We start from the raw sequence: 21,434 nt of genomic DNA, 5'->3' as shown, positions 1-21,434 counted from the left end.
ATTTGACCTTTATTGCACAGGGGATTTGGAACTACTTCCCCTGCATTAGAAACTGTTAATTATCAAATCAGCTCATTCCCCTCTTTAAGGATCAAAGGACGTTGGTTATTTAAACCGAGAGAGAAGAACAGGCAGAGGAGGAGAAGGAATGAGAGAGCACCGTGGACAAAAACCTTGAAAGGTGCTGATAAGTGGAGCAGAAATGTAGAGCCTCTCCTCTCTTTTCAGAAGAGCGAGCTCAGCCACCTCCCCAAGGCCGGTAAATGTGAGAGCTCCAGCACGAGGACAATCACAACGCCAATGATGTCACTTTCCATCTCGACGGCTCGTAATGCCCTTGTAAAACCCAGCGATCATCCATGCCACAGGCCCACCGGCCAGCTTATGGGCGAATTCGCCGGTAATCTCGCTATTTACCCACAAAGCAACATTTCCTCAGCTGGCAGGGAATTTAATACAATTCTTCAGGGGGGAGAACGACTGTTTACGCAAACGCGCGTAAACGCGTTGCCTGCGGGGGAGACCGCGGCCGCAGCACCGCGACTGGGACTCCGGCTCTTTCCCCCCGGAGACACCGGCGCTACGATCATGACAAATGCCACCGTGGATCCCGCTAAAGCCAATATGCAAATGACGAATCCATGAGTCATGCTGCATTTTCTGTGCACAATTTGACGCCAATTGTTGGGTGATGGAGGCAGACTGCAGAGTGAATGCTGTGAAATAACCGGGAGTAGCAGCCATGAAAAACATCGAGAAGCTTAACTGCCTATTTTCCCGCCGAACAAAGGCATTTTACACAAGATTTGATGCCTACAATGTACGAAAACTATTACAACGCACACTTTTTCATCCAGAATTGATCCCATCCAATAAGCTTATCGTTTAATCCCTGCAGTATATAGCTGAGTGAAGATATGTGGGCGGAGCTTCTTTCTAACCCATTACGGACGGGTCAATACGACCCATTTCTTTTTTTTTTGATTTCGCCAACGACCCAGTGAGCAGACAGAAAGGCAGCGGGTAACTGGGCGTTGGCCACTCAAAGCCAAGAGGGAAAAAAAAGAATCAGCATGACCGTTTCCTTCAAGATCGCAGTCGCATCACGGCCATCTTGAAAGTCTTCATTGCCCTGTAGGCTTCTCTTTTTTCTCGAAACGCCATTGAAATTCAGCTGGGCTTAAATGAAATGTAAATTATGCAGGTTTATCCCGTATTCTGACAGCGTCTCCTGCCAGGCAATGTAATTCCGCTGCACTGCGCATTAACATACATAATGTGGGCATGGCGCTCCCAGTTCTGTCTCCCTCAACAGTGTGGAGAATGTCAAGGATGACTGAATAGTTTACCCAACATTTCATTAGCCTGGTAATCTCGCCCGTCGACACGATAGGCAACTCTAACCCACACCTACACACCCCCCGTTTAAGAAATGAGCTTGGGAACCCAAATATTGAAGAAAGAACAGAACATACTGTATTTCTTTTTTTTTACAACCGAGAAAGATTGCAGAATACTGCTAAAACAGAAAGTTCAACAACACATTAAACACTATTACAACTGGGATAGGCATGAAAACATGAAGGGGGCCAACTAAGAGGATGACACACATTAAAACAGCCCTCCAGTTTCACTTATCTTTGAGGAAATTGGAAAGCCAAAAGCTTATTTTAACTATTTTAATTGCTGGTTAGTATTCAGGCATCTGATTCTTGCCTTACCTCGTACAGGGATACCCTCTGTAAAAAAATAAAAAAATCAAAATAAAAACAAAAAAAAAGAATAAAAGAAAGAAGTGTTTAGTTGAAAGCGAAAGTTAGAGTAGCTAGTTACTCATGTGAATATGGGTGGAGCAATTATCGTGTGATACTTGGAGTTAGATGTTTTTTGTGGAATTATCACTTTGGGCTTCACATCTCATACTGCTTTTTTCCCAATGCAAAGGTGACAGTTTCTTAGATGCATCTATTATTAGCAACCATCAATACTTAACAAAAATATATACTAGTGCTGAGCACTTGGCACCATAGAAATGTGAAGGATCTTGCATTTTGTATAACTTGGCAAAACAGGGAGTAAACAAAAAAGGGGGAAGGTAAGGCATATCATTAGTTAGTTTAAAGCATACATGATGTTTTTAGTTGCAATTAAGGTTATTGTTGTGGTTTAGGCCTAGTTTTGGTCAGATGTGATTATATTAGGTTATGGTTAATGTGGCGGGGTTACATAGGGCTAGGGTTAAGAAGGAACATTAGTGAAAGCAAAGCTATGATGGATCACTGCCATTCAGTGCTGAAAGGAGAGAGTAGGATGCATTATACAACAAAGGGGGGTTATTTTTCAAAGCTGAAGTCAGATTGTTTTTGAGAGGGTTATGTTCCAGAGAGTTCAAAGTGTGGTTTTAAATTCTGAAGAGATTTCACTGCACTTAGGACAAACAACATCAAGGACAAATCAAAAGAACTAAAACAGATGAGAAAGACCCATTCTCCTTGGAGGAGCAGACTGGTACGTGGCCATGAATTAAATCTTCCACTACATCTACACTGACAGCAGCGATAAAGGTCAGAAACTCTGATGTTTTTAAGGCCTGATTGAGAGGAAGAACCCCGGGGGCCACTGGGAAATTGAGTAACAAGGTCATAACAGGCTATTATACGGAAGCTCCTTGTACTCCTTACACCTGCAGACGAATTGCGGACGGAGTTCGTTTTCGGCCTTTGAACAGGAGCACTTCCCGTTCAAAGGCAGAAGCAATTCCTGTTCACACCTCAGCTGCCTTTCATGGTCTGACCTTCAGTCCGACCCTGAATTCTGGGAACCCGAACCAGGATTCGCAGCCATCTCCAGTGACCTTTCGCGCACTAAGAGAATGGCTCCCTCTCAAAATGGCTGGACGCAGGGCAGCGCTACAAAGGGATGGGATTCCGGATTCACAGCTTTCCGCTCCTCCTGCAGGGCCAGATTGATCCAACCACGCTGGCAGAGATGAGACAACATTATATTCCGATTCTTTCACTCCTGACAACACAGAGGCAGCATACAGCAGTCAGAGGTAAAGGAGAGTCTGCATTCTTAATGCACCGGTGACAGGACGTACTGCACGCTGTTACGCGCTAGAGTCAGTCAACAACGCTTCAAACTATGCATGCTGTGTCAGCACGTTCATCCACACACATGCACACGCACGCACACACACACACACATGCATGCACACACGCACATACTCACACGCACACACACACACATACACACGCACACACGCAGGGAGGGACAGCTGTGTGGGGGGAAACCGAGCCGCTGGACTCCCCTCTCCTCCTCAACTTCTCTGCCTCTGCCAGAGTGCCCATCAGTCACCACCCCTCCTCTGGCCTCCCCCCTCCACTAGAGCAAGAGATTGCCACAATAAAAAACAATCAAGCCCAGCACGAATTTCACCTCAGCAGGACCCTACTGGCTCAGACCATTTAAATGTTTTTTTTTTTTTGCTTGCGGCTCAAGGGACAGGCTGCGGAAATAGCGTGTATACACCCGGGTGTGTTCCGTATATCATCTACTGGAACATGCCCAGCTCTGACTGAAACACTACTAAAGGCTGCATCCTCAATCAAGGAAAAGAGCCTGTTGCGCAGGCATACTGAAAAATTCCATTCTCCCTGAGGACGGAAACGATATTAAGCCTTTTCTACCAACTGGCTTGTAAACCACGGGATAGGGTTCTTTACGGTTAAGATTAAAGATGGAGGGGGGGGAGGCTACGCGACTGGGAGTGACGGCCGTGAGGGGTGTTTCGTTCCAGGCGATTTCCTCATCAGCATACTGTAGCTTGCGCTGGCTGACAGATTGGGCTTTGATTGTTCAAACAGCAGTGCTCTGCCTCTCTGGCGCTGGCTCCTGAACATCAGGATCTGAGAGAGTTCTCACAGCTCTCTGCGCTTCTGCATCAACATCTGACAGCAGGGGGTGGAATCATGGCAATAAGATAGCAGAATGACAAGGACCCGGTAAATGACTTTGCCGTGTACCATAGCAGAAGCAAACATAAGATCTGGAGGGAAAAAAAAAAAATACAATGATCTCAGTTCCAGAAAACTTGAGTTCGCAAACTTGTGAACTTTGATACAAAGCTTTTCAAGTCCTTTTTTTGTACGCAAGAGACCAAGGCAGGACAGTCTTGGAGCCACTACTTCTTCAGATAATGTGTGGCTTGGGATGGAGGAAAAGAGAAGAGCTGGAAGAGATGGAGGAAGGGAGGGAGAGAGGGAGGAAGGGAAAGGAGCTGCCTGGTTTACCCAAAACATGCTACTGCCTCCTCACAGTTTCTCCCTCACCAGATAGCAAGCTCCTTTCGGACATTGACATTTCAAAAACTGGAATCCGGGAACGACGCTTAGACTTTCTTTTTGGCCTTTTTGTTAAGAAAAGCTTGTTACGAATCTTCACTGTTAGTTTATAGGGTGCATCGCTATATTGAGAGCTAGTGCTTCAGAGCTGGGTTTGCCATCCAGGGGCCACAACATTCTCGCCCGATGCTTTTTTTGCCTCTCGCCCTGCAGCTGTGTGAGGGAAACTGAGGGGGCAGGAGCAGTTTTGCTCGTAAGCCTAAAACTTCAAAGCTACGCAATGCATGATTTCCTCTGCCCTGCTGCATCTTCATGGGCTGCCATGCTGCTGCTCCGGCTAGCTGTTTCTTAGCAGTTTACCGTTCTCTCTCTCTCTGTCCGCCAGAAATGGATAGCTCAGGAACGCGCCCATGGTTCTAAAAACTTCCATTCGCTTTATTTACATCATTACAGGTCAACCATGACATGAATAATACGAGTGATTCTGGGTCTCTGCTCTAAAATAGCGCTGAAAATCTCAAGCGTTGTCTCCTTAAAGTTCTGGCTGGGGAACCCGTTTTCTTACCGGAAAGTTCAATGCTTGAGTGGTGTTTTATTAATAAACAAGGCGCTTAAGCAGAATGGCTTCGGTGCATTGCCAGCAGAAGTTTATCTCCCTGGATATGAGCCACTGCACTGCATACAAATGAGACAATTCGATGCCACTTCTGTTGCTTCCGCTGTTAAAAACAATTTCGCGAATAAAAGGAGTAGCTGCACTTCTGTCCCCAAGTCTGTGAGCCATTTTACCCTGAAAGCAGCGCAGCGAGATGGCTCCGTGGAACTCTAATAGCACAGAAGGAGCTGGGGGAGATATGGACGGTCATTTATTTCATATTTCATCCTCATCATCAGAAGTAGTCTTTTATTCTCATGGAGCAAGTTGGATGAGTGTGATTCGGATGTAAGTGGGAAGGAGAGAGAGAAAAGGAAATAAGGTAGGCATCAAGGGAAGTGAGGGCATGCATTACAAAGCAGCGTAAGGACTGTGGACTCACTCACCAAAGGCTTCTGAACATTATAAGAAAAATAAAGAAAAGGGAAAAATAATACGTTTTAGGGCTGAGGTCAGTTTACTGTATACCGTCTCTAATTTGTTTTGAATATTTCAGCACAATTCTTTATATTATCTTCATGTACTGTAATACTGCAGGAACCCCAACTGCAGCTCTAAGACAAAATGAAAATACACAGGTAGTGGCTTTTACTATGTGACCTGCAAACATTTATTCCTTAAACTATTAAAATGCATTTAATGCAGAATATAATTCCATTAATAAACATCATAAAGATATATCGGGTTCCCACAGTAAATACTAGCTTCCATTACAAATTTGTTCCAAATATTGTAAAGCATTATTGACATTATTGATCTGCACAACTTAATGTTCACTCCAGTAAATTTGTTTTAAAACAGTAACAAATGTACTTATATTTATATATTCTATATCGCCCCCGATGGATGTGTTTGAATAGCTTTTTAATTGATGATTAAATGGAGCTCCTGACCAGGCAGAATGACTTTGACCTTCAATGGTTTATAGCATGGGTGAGATATCTGTATTGAATCCTACATATTTTGCTTGGAGATAAGTTAGATGTGCCAGATATGAGAGAATAATAACACATTGAAAGAGTACAGAGTAAGGCTGTGACCCTTTTGGAACCAGAGGTATTTTGGGTACACGGAAATTTGAATGAATAAATAAATAAATAAATAAATAGCATTGGCTTCAATCTCTATTACCCCAAAAGTAACAAAAATAGTCATTAGATGCGATCATCAATGTATCATGCTACATTTAGTGCTCAATGAAATCCCAAGGGGTGCCAGATACTGGAAGTTTAACCAAAAATATTCTAAGATGATAATATATTTATAGCAAAAACAAAAGAGATCATTACTTTTGCATAACGCTGGATCAGTGAACCCTCCTGTTGAATGGGATGTTCTTAAAGAAGCTTTCAGAGTGCATTCAATTTAAGTTTCAATTCAATTAAATAATTCAAATAAAAATTTACGTTCAAAGAAAAAGACTATCAAATTAATGTATGCTTTAAATCAGTACATGGACAGCTCGAGAAACAAAACTCCAGCTTACTCCAAAATTGAAAAAAAAAAAAATCATCACATCATGATCATCAAGCTATTCCATCTGCTCTTCCATCACCTCTTAATATATGTGACTCACCTTTTCCAAATAATTATCCCCCAAACTCTGAATCACAGAGGAATTTTTATGAGGGTCTAATTTCAGAGGAAAACGAAATCCCAGCAATTAAGTCATTTTAGCCTGGCGAAACCCCTGGGTTCCATGGAATTCCAATTGAAGCCTATAAAACCTTCTACAAACATTTTAAGCATCCACTGCTCGCCTGTTTTAACTAACAGCTTCCTAGCAGATACACAATGAGAAGGCCTAATCTCACGTTTGCAGAAACAGAATGCTCAAGGACGATATAAGGACCCAGTGCACTTTAACAATTGGATATCATGTACACTGCAGTGGTGCAATGTAAAAAATCTTTCAAAATATATAGCAAAACATGCAAAAATATTTTATCAGATAGCATTCAATAAGATCAGACTGGTTTCTCCAGGGAATATTTGCTGGTGATACATTCAACAGCTCAAAAAAATGACTGAATATCATGACAAATTTGAGAATCCAAGAATGATTGATGATTTATTGTGGGTTTTGAAAAGGCCTTTGAAGTTAGACTCAATTTTGGATACAAATGCCTCCACTTATCTTTGTAACTGTTTATTACAGCAATCAAAATATTACGAAATTATTAATTATTTTAAAATTTGAACCAATAACAATATAAGAGATGATTTATTACATTGCTTTCCAATAAACGGACTGATGGATAACCTTGGAATAACAAAGTAACATGAAAGTACTAGTGGCTACAAACTTTAAGCAAAAACTACACAAAATTGATAAAATTTTTAAACCGTGATATGGTTAATACCTGCAGTCACTGTATGAAATTAGGAAATTTTATAGTGCTATCTCTGTGCACCTATCTACACAGTAAAATGTTCTGCATTAAATCAACTTTCAAAGAGTACATATGGTCCCCATTGCACTCATATGTACTCTGTTAGAGCTGAATTAACACTGCACATTTTGCTGTGTATACATGTGCTTACAAACACCAAAAACACCCATTTTAAACTTTATAGACATAACATATTTAGTTTTATTTGGAATAATAAACTAGTGAAGATAAAACAAACATACATATACAACAAATATAAACTTGTTGGTCTTCACTATCACCATAACATTGAGTGAACTGAGAGATCAGTCACCAGTATGAAATAATAATAACACTTTTAAAGGAACATTTTTTTAAAATCTTCTACCCAAACCATGTCCATAAATGCAAGTCATCAAAACCAAGAAGTCCTGAAACACACAATGCCCAAACCAAGTCGTGAACCACAAGAGGCAAATATGAACAGAGCATGTGAGCATCACTGAATTTAGTGTTTTTTTGCAAAAATCCTGCTCTATGTTAAATGTGTCATTGGTGCACTCCATTACAGTAGCACCCTCATGAAAAAAAAACATAGCTCAGATCTGCTCCCCTGTTAAAATTTTTAAAACCACCAGCTAATTTAGTGGCAACAACATCTCCAGACGCATGTTCACCTCCTTTCTCCATCATCATATTTTATTCTACACTTGCATTTTTAGTCATTTTCTTTGCAAGTGCAATCTTATAGCAGGCCAGCTATGTCTGTTCAGCACCACGGTGACACGCAATCGCATGCTGAGAGAGCATCTGCTCGAGGGGTTGAAGTGCCAGAGCGGTATCGAGCAAGAGGGAAGGCCAATACTTTGACACAACGGTCATCCGCCCTGCACCGCAAAATACTGCCACTCTACTCTGTTCATCTGCTCTGGTCCTAAATGGTGCCTAAACCAGGAAGTCCATAAAGGGAAGATTGGCCTTCCAAAGTTCAACTATTGGCACTCCCAATAAAGCCTAGTGAACAACACAGTTGACAGAAATTGAGAATTCTCTGGCTTGACAATTGGTGCTCCCAATGTTGCTGAGAGCACAGCAAAGTAAATGCAAGTCAAAGTTAATACGACTTGGTTGGTACTATAGCAAGAGACAATAAAATCCAGGTAAACAGTTTTAATGAACCATATCATTATACAGCCTGATAAAGGACAGAGCCTACACAGATGTAGGTCTGTGACCTTTGACACATGACCTGCGTCATGTTCCCTGGATTTAATTTACAAATAGATTTTTATAGAAGGAACGAACATAACTGCATTCTACATCCTGCTTGTAAGAGAACCCACTGATTCCTTTTCAGCCAGAAGTGTCCTTTAAAACGTTCGATGGCATGTGAGTGAGGGACACTGTTCATTAAGTCCAGTGACAGCAGTGAGCTAGCCCAGCTCTGGAGCTAGTGAGACACGAGTGGGCAAAACACCCCTCTCTCAGGTCTCGGTGGAGAATACAGATGCCGTACAGAGAGCTGCAGGCCTGAGCGGTTTTGATTGCCGCGCGGGACCCGAGGGGGACCGCGTCTCAGCGTGACCCCTTCCGCAGCCCCGCGGGGGCCCGCTGGGGGCCGGGCTCTGCGGCAGATCGAGTGCCAGCGATTGCAGGCATCCGCATCTGTGGATAAACTCAGCCATCCTTAAACTCAACCTGAGTCCCCCAAGGTCGCCTGCTGTCCTCCGGTATAAAGACATGACAACATTTCCAGATGGCCACTGCCTCCCCCCACCCCCCACCCTCTGAAGGGAGTGCGGTGCCTTCAAACAAAGCCCAAAAAAAACACAAGGCCCAAGTGTAATATTACTTCAAGGACGAAATCCAAGCCTAATGCTACTTCGATAAGAGGCAACAGTTTATTCTCGGTAGAAGGGAGGTTATTTATGTGTTCTGTTAAGTCTAGATTTTCGACATTGTTTCATTTTCTTTGACAAATAAACCGCACTTACATTGTAGTTTATCTTTTTTTTTTTTATGTCAAGCAAAAGCATAGAAAGTAGATGGATATATTATCTTTTATCTCACATAATTATTGGTATGAATATGAATTTCTCTACTATTTTTTTTTCCAGATGCATCGCATTGGCTTTAGCTCAGAGTAAGTCATTTATATAAGTATATATGCAAGGTTTACACAGTAATTAAGCTGGTCGTTCCGATGAATGAGCATGAAGCAGCATGTTAAATATGCCAAACACCTTTTTTTGGGGGGGTATTCACACATAAGCATAAACATAAACAATGCATTACTGGGTGATCCATTCTCTTCCAGTCATTTGCAACTTGTATTTACAAAAAAAATGTACCTCTTTGAGTACCCAAACTGTAAATAATACAAAATTTCTGTGGTTCAGAGCATTCTTACATTAGAGGCAATCAGCAGACGCTCTTATCCAGAGCGACTTACACAACTTTTTACATCAAACAGCAATCGATAGCCCCTGTGAACTTTGTTTACTTTATATCCATTAAGCATACATTCGAGGAGAACAGCTGAGTGTTTTCACACACTTACCTGATCGCAGCTGTTTTATTCGCCCATTACTTGCACTGGGATCAATGGGCAGGAAGTCCTTGAACCAGGTTATTTCGGGGTCAGGGTTGCCGCTGGCGACGCAGAGCATGGTAGCCGTGCGTGTGCGCTCCACCACCTTTAGCTGAGGGCTCATATCAATGTTCGGGAAGCCCATTGGTAGCAGGTCCTCTGTAAAAGAAATAATTTAAAAACAATTAATCTGCCCTTCACAGAGACCATACGTAACATGCAAACAGCAGTATCACCAGAGATATCTGAAATTTCCAGCACATTTAATTATAAAGGTTAACTTGACAGCATGATGGATGAAGATTGCAGTTTAAGTTTAAATACACACACGCATATGAAAAAACACACATGCACACACACACACTTTGAAATCTGATGATAAAGTAAGCTAGTTAGTGAGAGCCTTTGGGGTATTATCCCTTTTGTTGCAAGGGGGTGTGACATGATGACCAGTACAGCCATACCAATGTAGTGGTTACATTTCTTTTTCATAATCCAACAAATAAAACATGAAACATATTCCAAACTGTTTAATAGTTTTACTGTTTTATTTGTTTTTTAATTTAGCCTTTATCTTTAGGAAGGTTCCACCGATATTATTACCATCTCTTTTGCAAGTGTGCCCTGTCGATGATACAGTAACAGTGACTCGATTTCCTCATTTGCATTTCAAAACAACCTTTGGTACTCAAAGAGGTATTTTGCCCATTTTCATCTTCAATTACTTTGATACACTATACTTATCACAATCAAGGACAGCTCAGAGCCTTTGATGGCAGGAAGGGGCATCCTTGATTACAACATATTTTAACAGTCACAATTAAACCTGAATGTGCGATGAATGATCAGATTTGACTCACACTGAAGCGTATCATATAGTTTGAGTTAAGGAAAATGGCTGGGGGAGAAAGCAACACTGAACGGTGCAGTGGGCGAAATCCCAGCAATTATGTAATTACAGCGAGCTGCAGGGTCCCACCAGGGTATTGGGAAAGAGCAAAATGAAAAGTTAGATAATTTCTCTGCAGCAGCATTCGGCTATCAGCGATCCCGTGAACCTTCTCATCCCCCCTGTTGATAAATCTCCAAGCGCGAATGTTCCCTGATCCAGAGAAGAGGCCTGTCTCGACCCAACCGGCTCTCCACCGATGGGACTCCTCTGACAGCTACTGAAATTTTATTCTATGCTTAAAGGATTCTTTTTTTTTTTTTTTAAAGCACGATGTTAATTAAATCAGTGGCACAACTTAATCGACTGTAGCAAAGCCCTGGGTCCAGACTGAAATGCATTTTGTCCTTAACTAAAAAACAACTCAGTTAAACACACTGCTTTTAACACTGCTTGTGTAGTTATTTTCTTTGATTCCATTAGCTGCCTAACTCCTGACAGTTTGTACAGAATATACAAAATTGCCCTCAAAAAGATACGTCAGACAAAAATCCATTAACTTGAAAGTGAATATGACCTGTTGTTTCTTGTGCTACAATGGCTGTTGCTACCTCTTGTGTCTGCTCTCCAATTCTAGCAATTGCTGATCCCCATCAAACTGTGTGGTTTGTCTAGAAAAAGTAAAAGCATCCAACCCCATCAAGGCTAAAACATGAAGGCTTCATACAAATATACATTTTTTCCTTGTCCATAATAATTAGTTCAAGGTTTCAGTGACCTTGTGCACCATCCCACACATTTTAAAAACCACAACAGCTGACTCAGAAACACCAAACTACTGTACACCACTTTGGCAGTTTGGAACAAGTGTTCGCATGGCTGGTTCGTCAGTTGGAACAGCATAATTGTGGGACTCATTACCTGCTACTTAAATGAGGATGACATCATCCAAACACATACAATAGCTAAATGAACCCCAATAATGGTTTGTGCTGCCAAGCTGAGAACTTCTCTTCAGCCATATTGCACATCTAGTTTCCACTTGACCTTGCGGGAACATCACTGCCACGATTCTTTGTGACGTTAATCATCTTGATAATATCTTCCCCACAATGGCCCAATTAGTCACTCGCTAGTGCTGAAAGCATCCTGTTCCTAGCATTCATTTCAGGTCTTAGCCGTTTTTTTGTCATTGGCTTTTTTCGGGTCTCGCGTTTAAATTCCCGACAATTCTCCTTAAATGCGCAAATACGTGTTGTTACGCACCGCTGAGAGGCGACCGTGGAAGCCTGGCATTTGGGCGGTGCTGACAGCTGACCTCTCGCTGAGACCATCCATTAATTATCCGTAATTGTGGCCCCGCTAAATGTCAGTCCGCGAGCGACGGGCGTAAATCCTTCCCCGTGATCGGTCTGCTTGCTGAAATAAATCACGGACGCTGACTCCATGCGATTGCCTCCGGGGAAATGAACGCGATTGAGACGCGGTTATCTGCAGGGAGGAATGGATGCCATTGCGTCACGGTCGCATTCGCTGGGGAACGTAAGTGTTTGTACAGTGGTTACCTCAGTGGGGAATGGATGTGACTGTACCGTGGTTACCTTGAAAGGGGAATGAATATGAGGTTATTTATGCATTCTAAAACAGGCTAATGTGTTGCTATGGAAGAACTGCCTCCATTCAAACCTGAAGCTCATATCACATCTTCATATAGTCATATTTTAGATAGTCAGGCAGAAGAATGGGGTAGATTTCCACTTACTAAAGCAGTAATAACTGAATTATGCCTCCTTTAAAACGCCAAAATTATGGAGATGAAAATCAGGATTGGTCATTTGAAAAAAATATATACAAGAATGTTACATATTCTTCTATTGAATTTGTGCAAATTGTAATCTTTGGAAAATGCAAACATTACAACATTTGCTAACCTTTATTAATGTTTGACTAACCATTAACCACAGTTTTAAAACATCTGCACTCAAGATTTTTCAATTAAAATGAAGTTAAAGATTCAAACGTTTCAGTATACAGACTTATTGTTATTGTAATTGCGTTATATTGCTAATGGAAATATATCATATCCTAATTCTGAAACTACACCAGAGATGTACAGCTTGATTAGGGAGAAAATGCCAATCAGAGCCTATACTTGTAGACAGGCTATAAATAAATGCTTAACTTCCAAAACGTAATATACATATTGAAATCTTGGTAACAATGCTACAGAATTATATTGTCATTTTAATTAATTAAACTGTCTCCATATTAAATATATTACAAACTAACAAGCACATAAAACTTTATTATTTGATTTCTCCATTAATTAATTTTGTTTATTTACCAACCCACCTCTGATTAGACGCAGAGGGTTATTAGCACCATGCAGACTCTCTGCCTCACTCCTAGGCCTACTTTAAGAATCTACAATCTGCAATTTAAAATTAAAAGCGTATTTATACACGGGCTCCTACATGTGCATAGCAAAAAATATGGGGGGCAGTGCTACAGCTGTCATGGTCCCCACGCTTATTGACCAATCAGATAAAAACAGATGCCGTGCGCTAGCTCGTCGATATGAACAAGCCCCGTTGCTTCATTTATAATGTCTTTTTGCATTAGTATGCTTGATGGAAACTGACCTTTACCCTTCCAGGCTTGGTGCTGCCGATGGCGTGTTTGTCATACACACCTCTCGCTTCTTATCAGCCATGGTATTATTTTCACTTACAGAAATAATCAAATTTTATCTGTGGCATAATCAAGTTAACTGATTACACCTCGTCACGGCTAGCGGTGGGCCAGTAAAGTGCTTGGAATTTAAATTACACAGTGGGAGGACTTCGGGACAGAAGAAACCGAGAGATAGCGAGAGAACGCAGGGCCATTCACTCGGCTCATAGACCGAAAGCAGGTTATTTCACATAATGGAAAGGCCAGGCAGAGGGGGGGACAGGGTGCTGGCTGCGGAGGGTAGATGGGGCCCTCTGGGAACGTGGCCTGTCACCTCAAACGACGTGGCGTCGGCATGGCCTGCACAACATAATGGAGAAAAACACTCCGGCCCTGCACAGGGTCAACTGTAATGGACGGCGCAAGCTTACAGCAAGCTTACACTCCTCCGTTTCTCACCAGGAGTTTACAGACCACCTCTAAGGAAGATGTGACCAGACTAGGCAATACATGCATTTGCAACAGTTTATTTGTTTTATAGCCCAGGCCAAAAAGAACCTGCAAGGAATGTATTATTCCATGGGAATATTTAGCTAAAATATTTTGTATTCTGCACAAAGTCTGTTTTCTTTGCTCGACAGAATGAAAAAGCACTTGCTAAGAATGTATAGGCTAGCTGTTTTATTTAAATACAAACTAAGCATTATGAATGTCAATAGCATTCATAGCATTATCAATATTTAGAAAAAAAATTTAAACAATAAATTATTATTTTAATATATGTTCATTTATATTTAAGTGAATTCAAACCTTTGAAGAAATGTAACCATGGACATCACTAACTGCATTTCCATAACCACACACACACAAATGACACACAAGTTTAGTGTCAGTGATGGTAACTTTTCAAGGATTTAGTATTTTTTTGTGCCTTCTCTGTGCATAATATCTGTCCTTTTTTATTTCCTAATTCCCTTGGCCCTCACTGAGCCAGACGGTAACAGGTGGAAAAGCCACGGTCAAAGGCAGGGATAGTGCAGGAAGGTGGTTTTCAAAATACTAAATTTAGTGCCCATCTTTCAATGTGAACATGACATTATCACCATGGAGAAGTATTGATGAGATTTAGAGGGATGTGGGCGACTCCAAGACCTGACGGTGGACAAGTAAAAAAAGGCAAGCAGTCTGAGTCTTTAGCATGATTCAGTGGAGTCAGTGGACATCATTCATGTTCAATTTCAGTCACTTCTGACAAGAAGCGAATGGGCCAGAATGCTAAAGCGGAGCGCTGACTGGAAGCCATTGTGCCGTTTAACAGAATGCAGGAGCCTCAGAATACCGCTGTGCGCTCGGCATCACATTGTTAGAATTCTGGGCTTAAGTAAGCTCAACGGTGATTTGTTCCAACGTAGGACCGAGGTGTGGAAGACAGCGCGTGTTGCCTAATGGTCTACTTTTATCGATTTTCTCCGCACCTTACGGATGAACTATGTGCCGCTGCCCCCCTGAATCCTGGAGTTTTGCCTCGCCTCCGGAGTGCAAATTAAGGCTCAGACCAGCAGTGGTTCAGAAGACACTAAGAAGGTGCGCGGAGACACGTTTTTCAAAAAATACTGGAGTTTGCGCTCGGGATGCATCTGTTCAGCAGCCCGACCCCAGTGCCGGAGGAGCCATTGCCAATGATCATAGGAGCTATCTCTTCATTGATTCTCGCCTGTTGCGAGTCTGTTGGCATATCGACAGCATCAGAGACAAAACAGCCTGAACGCGAGGGGCCACAGCGATAAATTGCCCCGTAGGGTGGGTGTTTGGGAGCCTTACATCACCCCACAGGAGAAACGCAGCACAGCGCAGTCAGGGAGTTCATCTTTGAGAGTGAGCCAATTTTTTTATTTATTTTTGAATCGCAATGAAAGAGGGGGCCACTTAAATTGCGAGTGATCAAAGAATGTGTACAAGGATAGGTAGTTTGATGCAATTCACCTGGAAAGTGAACCACCTAGTCTCATTTCAGAACAGAGGGTTCCTTCTAAATTGCTGCTTTTTACTTCAGCAAATTAGGTAGAAGCTTGAACTTAACTACTATGAGTCTTCAAACCCCCGTCCACATAACTAAAGGGAAGCTGTGTACAAGCTCTATTCCGCTCTAGATTACAAATGCAGAGATTGGAAGAAAACAAACAGCAACCTCTGGTATTAGCTGTGGCAGTTGACAATTGAGGGGAACAATGGCCCAGCCCTGTGTGCTGTATAATTACACAGCTAATCGCTACTCAGGCTGCACCTCCATGAGCGCTGCTTCAAATTAACGAATGTTGCGCACAGAAAGGAGGAAATACACACAGTTTTATGAAAGCAGTAATTGCTCACTGCCGTTAATTGCGAAGGCGGAATCCAATGGGAAGGGGGTGAGAAAAACCATGGGGGTGGGAAGGGGGGTGGGGCCGTGGAGGGTGGCAGGGAGGCAGCCATGACATGAAAGGTATGTAAACACATAACATCAGGCCGAAGATGAGGAATTTTCTGATGATTAGGGGAAAGCAGCAGGAGACACGAAAAAGCGGAGGACGAACGAGAAGGGAAGGGTGTGATCCAATGAGTCAATGAGTCGCAACCCTATCAGCAGTAACGGCGTGGATGGATGTGTAGCTCCCTGCCAAAGATCATCCTTTTTGACGGAATAACCAGCGCTGAGTAATAATTGTTGCGTCAGCTGGCACAAATGCAAGGGCGAGCCTTTGTTAGTTTCAATGAGCAATTCATTGAAAGGGTTTAATGGAACACATTCAATGTAATGTACTGTGTGACTGCCTCTCACATTCGTCATATCAGATCGCATCACCCACCTAATGCATCACACGGAGTCAGGGGTCACAAGTAACTAGTGCAGTCACTGGGGCTTACTGCGCCAAGGGAAGACACTCAGGCAAGGAGAAAAAAACAGAGATGGATAGCCATGTGGAATTATGGGTAGGCAGCAGAGTCAGAACACGGCTATCACACTTTAGCGCACTGATTCACTGCCAGAGTTGCAGTCTGTACTGTTTGGCTGTAGAATAGCAATAACTATCGTTGCACAGTTATGGTTCTGTTCAGGTGGCACAGCTGGCATAGTCAAATCACAGGTAGGAAAATCAGGAGATGATGTGGAGTACTTCTTGCTGACTTCTACATTCCACCCTCAAGTATGCAAAGACCAGGTAATGTGTATCTCCACTCAGTCATAGAAGTAAATAATATGGTCTTGACACAATCAGAACCACAGTCACATCCCATCTGAACCTTGCACAAAATATCCATCCATCCATCATCTAACCCACTTATTTCTGGTCAGGGTTGAGGAGGGTGTGCGAGCCTGTCCCAGCACCCATTGGGCGAGAGGTAGTAATACACCTTGGACTGGTTGAAAGTCCATCACAGGGCACACACACCATTACCTCACACACTCACACCTATGGGGAATTTAGACTCTCCAATGAACCTACCCTGAATGTCTGTGGGACTGTGGAAGGAAATGGAAGTACCCAGAGGAAACCCACACAGACACGGGGAGAACACCACACAGAAAGGCCGCGGCCAGCGTAATCTGAATCACGTTACAGAGCACATTATCGCAAGGATGAATTCAATCTGAAGTGTGGGGAACATCGCAGCAATAACAACAATGCGGTCTGAACCATGGAGCATATCGCTGCAATTAAACCAATACAATCTGAAGTGTGGGGACCATCGCTGCAATAACAGCAAGAGCCCCAGAGTGCACTGACCCCAAACTCTCATCCTCAGTTCTGGTGATACGCAGAAAAAACAAGCAAAATAAGTTTAGCAAGCAACGCTCATTTTTTGGAATGTCACCAATGCAACCATCCCCATACGCATGACCCCCCTCAAATATGTAATCTCTGGTCTGCCCCCCCCCCCCCCCCAGTCAAACATCCCAAAACTAATGGTGCTGTTCGGGATACGGTAAACAACCTGGGAACGGAAGCTCGCTGCTTATCAGCGAGCAGACATCAGCCGGCACTTTGAAAGCGGCTCCCAATATGATTTCGGTCCTGAAAAAGCAGGGACGAGTAAACAGGGAGTCTGAGGAGCAGATGTTGGCTTCGCGTCCGTGCCAGCCGAGCGCCAGGCTGCGCCGCCGCCGCGGTTAGCGTGCGACGCCCGCTTTAAGGCTGAGCAGCCGAGTGCTCTTTAAATATTAACATCTGCTGCCGCGCGAAGTCAGACGGAGACGGCGCTTGGAAACGGGAGCTCGCTTTATCAGACGGATTTGGGCTAGGAAGACAGGCAGTGGTTCCTCCCCCCCCTCCCCGCAATGCCTCCACAAACACGACAGCAGAAGGGTGGAATGTTGATTAGAGTACATGTTTTATCTGTATAAATGAAATCCGATGAATAATTGTACATGAATAATAAACCGGCTTAGATAAGATGTTAAAAATTGAGCAATGGTCGTGACATAAAGATCACTCTTAAATCATAAAAAAGTGCACTGCTGGGGAAAAGGAGAAAAGGGTGTGGGTATTTGAGGTTCTGATGATTGAGGGGAGGAGACAGAACTGCTCCCCCACTGAGTGCTTGTCAGCTGTCTCTTCTCCCTTCTTCCTAAGACTGAGGAGACCAGCCAAAGCTTGACCAGCAGTGCCCTCGCATACATACACACAGCTGAGGCCGATTAGTAATCAGTTTAGTTGTCGCTGATTGTCTTCATCAAGCCTGTTGCACGGTCGCAGCCTGCTTGGGCACCGCCGCCGAAGGGCTTGCCTCACCACAAGCCCTCTCTTTCTTTCTGAAAAGGACTAGGAAATGTGTCCCTATTATCTATTTGTTCAGCTGAGGCATATTTTCGGCTTGTTTCCTTGTTTTGTTCTCAACCCCCCACTGAGGGAGCCACCGGCCTCCCTCTCTGTTGCCTTGCTAATCCACTCTCCCCTCAGAGTTGCTACCCTCACAAATGGTCGCGCCGAACCCCAGCCCGGGTGCCGCCCTCGTCGCCGTGACTCGGCGGCGTGGGCGGAGCCATCCCACTCCCTGCACAGATTGGCGGCTGTCTCCGTAGCCCACGCGCTGATCCGCGCTCGCAGCATAACGCGTCCTACGGCTATTGATGCGGCCGGTGCGTGGGGACGGGATGCTTTCAGAGCTGGTCTTTAATTACAGCCCAGGCTCCCAGAACGCCTCTCCACCGGTCACGGGCTGTCTTCTTTCCTCAGACAGGCCGCACCGACTGTCCACAGACAACAACCGGCCCCGCGTCCCACACGCAGCCCGGTCTGTCATCTCAATTTAATGTAATGTTCTCAGCGGAAAGATTCAGTGACAAAAGATTTGACTGCCTGACGGCGGGGGGGGGGGTGGGGGGTTACATGGAGAAAGCAGTCTCAGCAGTGCATCTGAGAAAGAAAGCCAAATTAGAGGGCCTGACCCTCTTCTCTGTTCCACAGAGAGGCTGCGGATAAACAGACTGAACGCTAAGCCCTCGCTCTGAAAAGCACACCCTTCAATAAAACCACCGGAACTGAGATTCACCGATCTCGAGAAGGCCGAAGAAAGGGCCCGCGTTATGAAAACACATTAAAAACAGAGGGCGGGAGAAAGCCGCGCGCACGCGGCTACGCGGTTTCGGAGGCTCCGCCGAAGATTTCTCCTCCGGTTCCTTCCTTTTCTGCCAAGCGTTCGGAGGAAAGGTCGCCCTCCGAGATGCTGGCACAGGCCGGAACGGATGAGCGTGGGAGAGCTGCAGATTGCATCCCGCCATCTCGCGTTTCTCACCTCGCCGTTGTTCTCCGGCTTTCACGGGATTAAAGGGATCGAGAGTCCGGAAAATCACGCCGTACTGAATTTCCTCCGGCGCATCCCCGTGAAGGGTCAGCAGACAGAGCCGACACCCCGGTGGAGAATAGAGGCGCAACACCGTGCACTTCTCCTAGTGTGAGCCAGACCCCGACAAGTACCATGATTTACAATATGCTCTCTGCTAACGTCTCTTAAAGCCACCTTTCTAAATGTGGAGACCTATATATATATATTCCTATAAACCCTTGTTCAAAGTACAGGAAGTGGAAATATCTACCCTATAACTGTACAGAATCAAGCAGTATAAACACATTTATCAAGCATCTACTTTCAGCAAAGTGCATTTTTTCTCACCAAATGAACTACGGTTCAGTGGCTTTTCAGAGTCAATATTTATCAAGCAGATTATGTGCACCACTGTCATTAACAGTGAAGGAATTACTTAAATTGCATTCATTTAGCAGACCTCCCAAAAGCGACTCACAAAGCAAAACAATGAACAGTGTCAAAAGAGACACTTAAGAACCTCATCAGCTTTCTAAACCTTACTTAAAGAATGAAGACCTAATGCTATGAAGAAGAAACATAGATATGTTTCCCCCAATAAAAAAAGGTCTTCAGGAATGCACTTTGAACGAGGGAGCAGCTGACAGCTGGGCTTGGAACAGCCCAATTAACAACATGTAGAAGCAGTAGATAATACACAGAGGGAAGTGTTCATACGATCTGAAATCAGGCTTAATCACATCGAGCCTTCCTCTGCTCTCCGCCTTCCTCTCTCCACAGTTCCCTCTGTCTGTCGGTTATCTGGAACGCGGAGACAAATTCGCGGTAATTCGGGATAAGAGCTTCAGCAGGCGATGAACCGGCTCCTGAGAGATCTCATTATGGAACCGCTCATTTCTGCTAACACCAACTGTCCTCCTGCACTCTCAGGAGAGGAAGTGCAGCAACTGCCACATGCAGCAGCTCCCCACCTGCAACCTGGAGAGCTAGCCCTACCCTGAGTAGACCCCAGTCAACGCTATATACACTGAGGAGCCTGCGCTAGTCAGCTAGCGTCATGGGTAATCCTGACGGGATGCAGTAGCCTCTTTCTCAGAGGAACCGAGTATGGTTCATAGGCTATAGGCTGCTGAGTATGGTTCACAGGCTATAGGCTGCTAAGTATGGTTCACAGGCTATAGGCTGCTGAGTATGTTTCACAGGCTATAGGCTGCTGAGTATGGTTCACAGGCTATAGGCTGCTGAGTATGTTTCACAGGCTATAGGCTGCTGAGTATGGTTCACAGGCTATAGGCTGCTGAGTTTGGTTCACAGGCTATAGGCTGCTGAGTATGTTTCACAGGCTATAGGCTGCTGAGTATGGTTCACAGGCTATAGGCTGCTGAGTATGGTTCACAGGCTATAGGCTGCTGAGTATGTTTCACAGGCTATAGGCTGCTGAGTATGTTTCACAGGCTATAGGCTGCTGAGTTTGGTTCACAGGCTATAGGCTGCTGAGTATGGTTCACAGGCTATAGGCTGCTGAGTATGTTTCACAGGCTATAGGCTGCTGAGTTTGGTTCGCAGGCTATAGGCTGCTGAGTTTGGTTCACAGGCTATATGCTGCTGGGTTTGGTTCACAGGCTATAGGCTGCTGGGTTTGGTTCACAGGCTATAGGCTGCTGAGTTTGGTTCACAGGCTATAGGCTGCTGAGTATGGTTCACAGGCTATAGGCTGCTGAGTTTGGTTCACAGGCTATAGGCTGCTGAGTATGGTTCACAGGCTATAGGCTGCCGAGTTTGGTTCACAGGCTATAGGCTGCTGAGTTTGGTTCACAGGCCATAGGCTGCTGGGTTTGCACACACACGTGCTAAAGCGCACATACGTTCGTTCTTGATGCATCTGGCTAAGTCACCGAAAAGCTTATCCTGTATTCCGCCGCTGAGCTCATGGGCTTTACGTTGTACAACCTTGCGCCTCCGGGAGACAGAGGAAGCCCTCGGGCCACCCCGAATCTGTCCTGCCTCTGCTAATTACGGCCATGCACCAGCGGGGGGGGATCAGACACACAGATTATCTCAGATAAAGTTGTGTGGATCGATGAACAGGGACATGGGGGGCGGGGGG

The 21,434-nt window shown here is 44.2% G+C and overlaps 1 protein-coding gene across 27 annotated transcripts in view; it reads right to left on the bottom strand.

Moving 5' to 3' along the window:
* Positions 1–21,434, bottom strand: part of LOC118229204 (receptor-type tyrosine-protein phosphatase S-like) — a 193,063-nt gene that overhangs the window by 68,174 nt on the left and 103,455 nt on the right. For all 27 annotated transcript variants that reach the window (XM_035420955.1, XM_035420954.1, XM_035420968.1 and 24 more), the window contains one exon: positions 9,931–10,119. In XM_035420955.1, the coding sequence (XP_035276846.1) occupies positions 9,931–10,119 (189 nt within the window). The remainder of the gene's footprint in view (positions 1–9,930; positions 10,120–21,434) is intronic.

The sequence above is a fragment of the Anguilla anguilla genome, chromosome 6 (assembly GCF_013347855.1).
Source record: "Anguilla anguilla isolate fAngAng1 chromosome 6, fAngAng1.pri, whole genome shotgun sequence".
Taxonomy (NCBI): Eukaryota; Metazoa; Chordata; class Actinopteri; order Anguilliformes; family Anguillidae; genus Anguilla; species Anguilla anguilla.
This window is presented reverse-complemented; position numbering and strand designations above follow the sequence as displayed.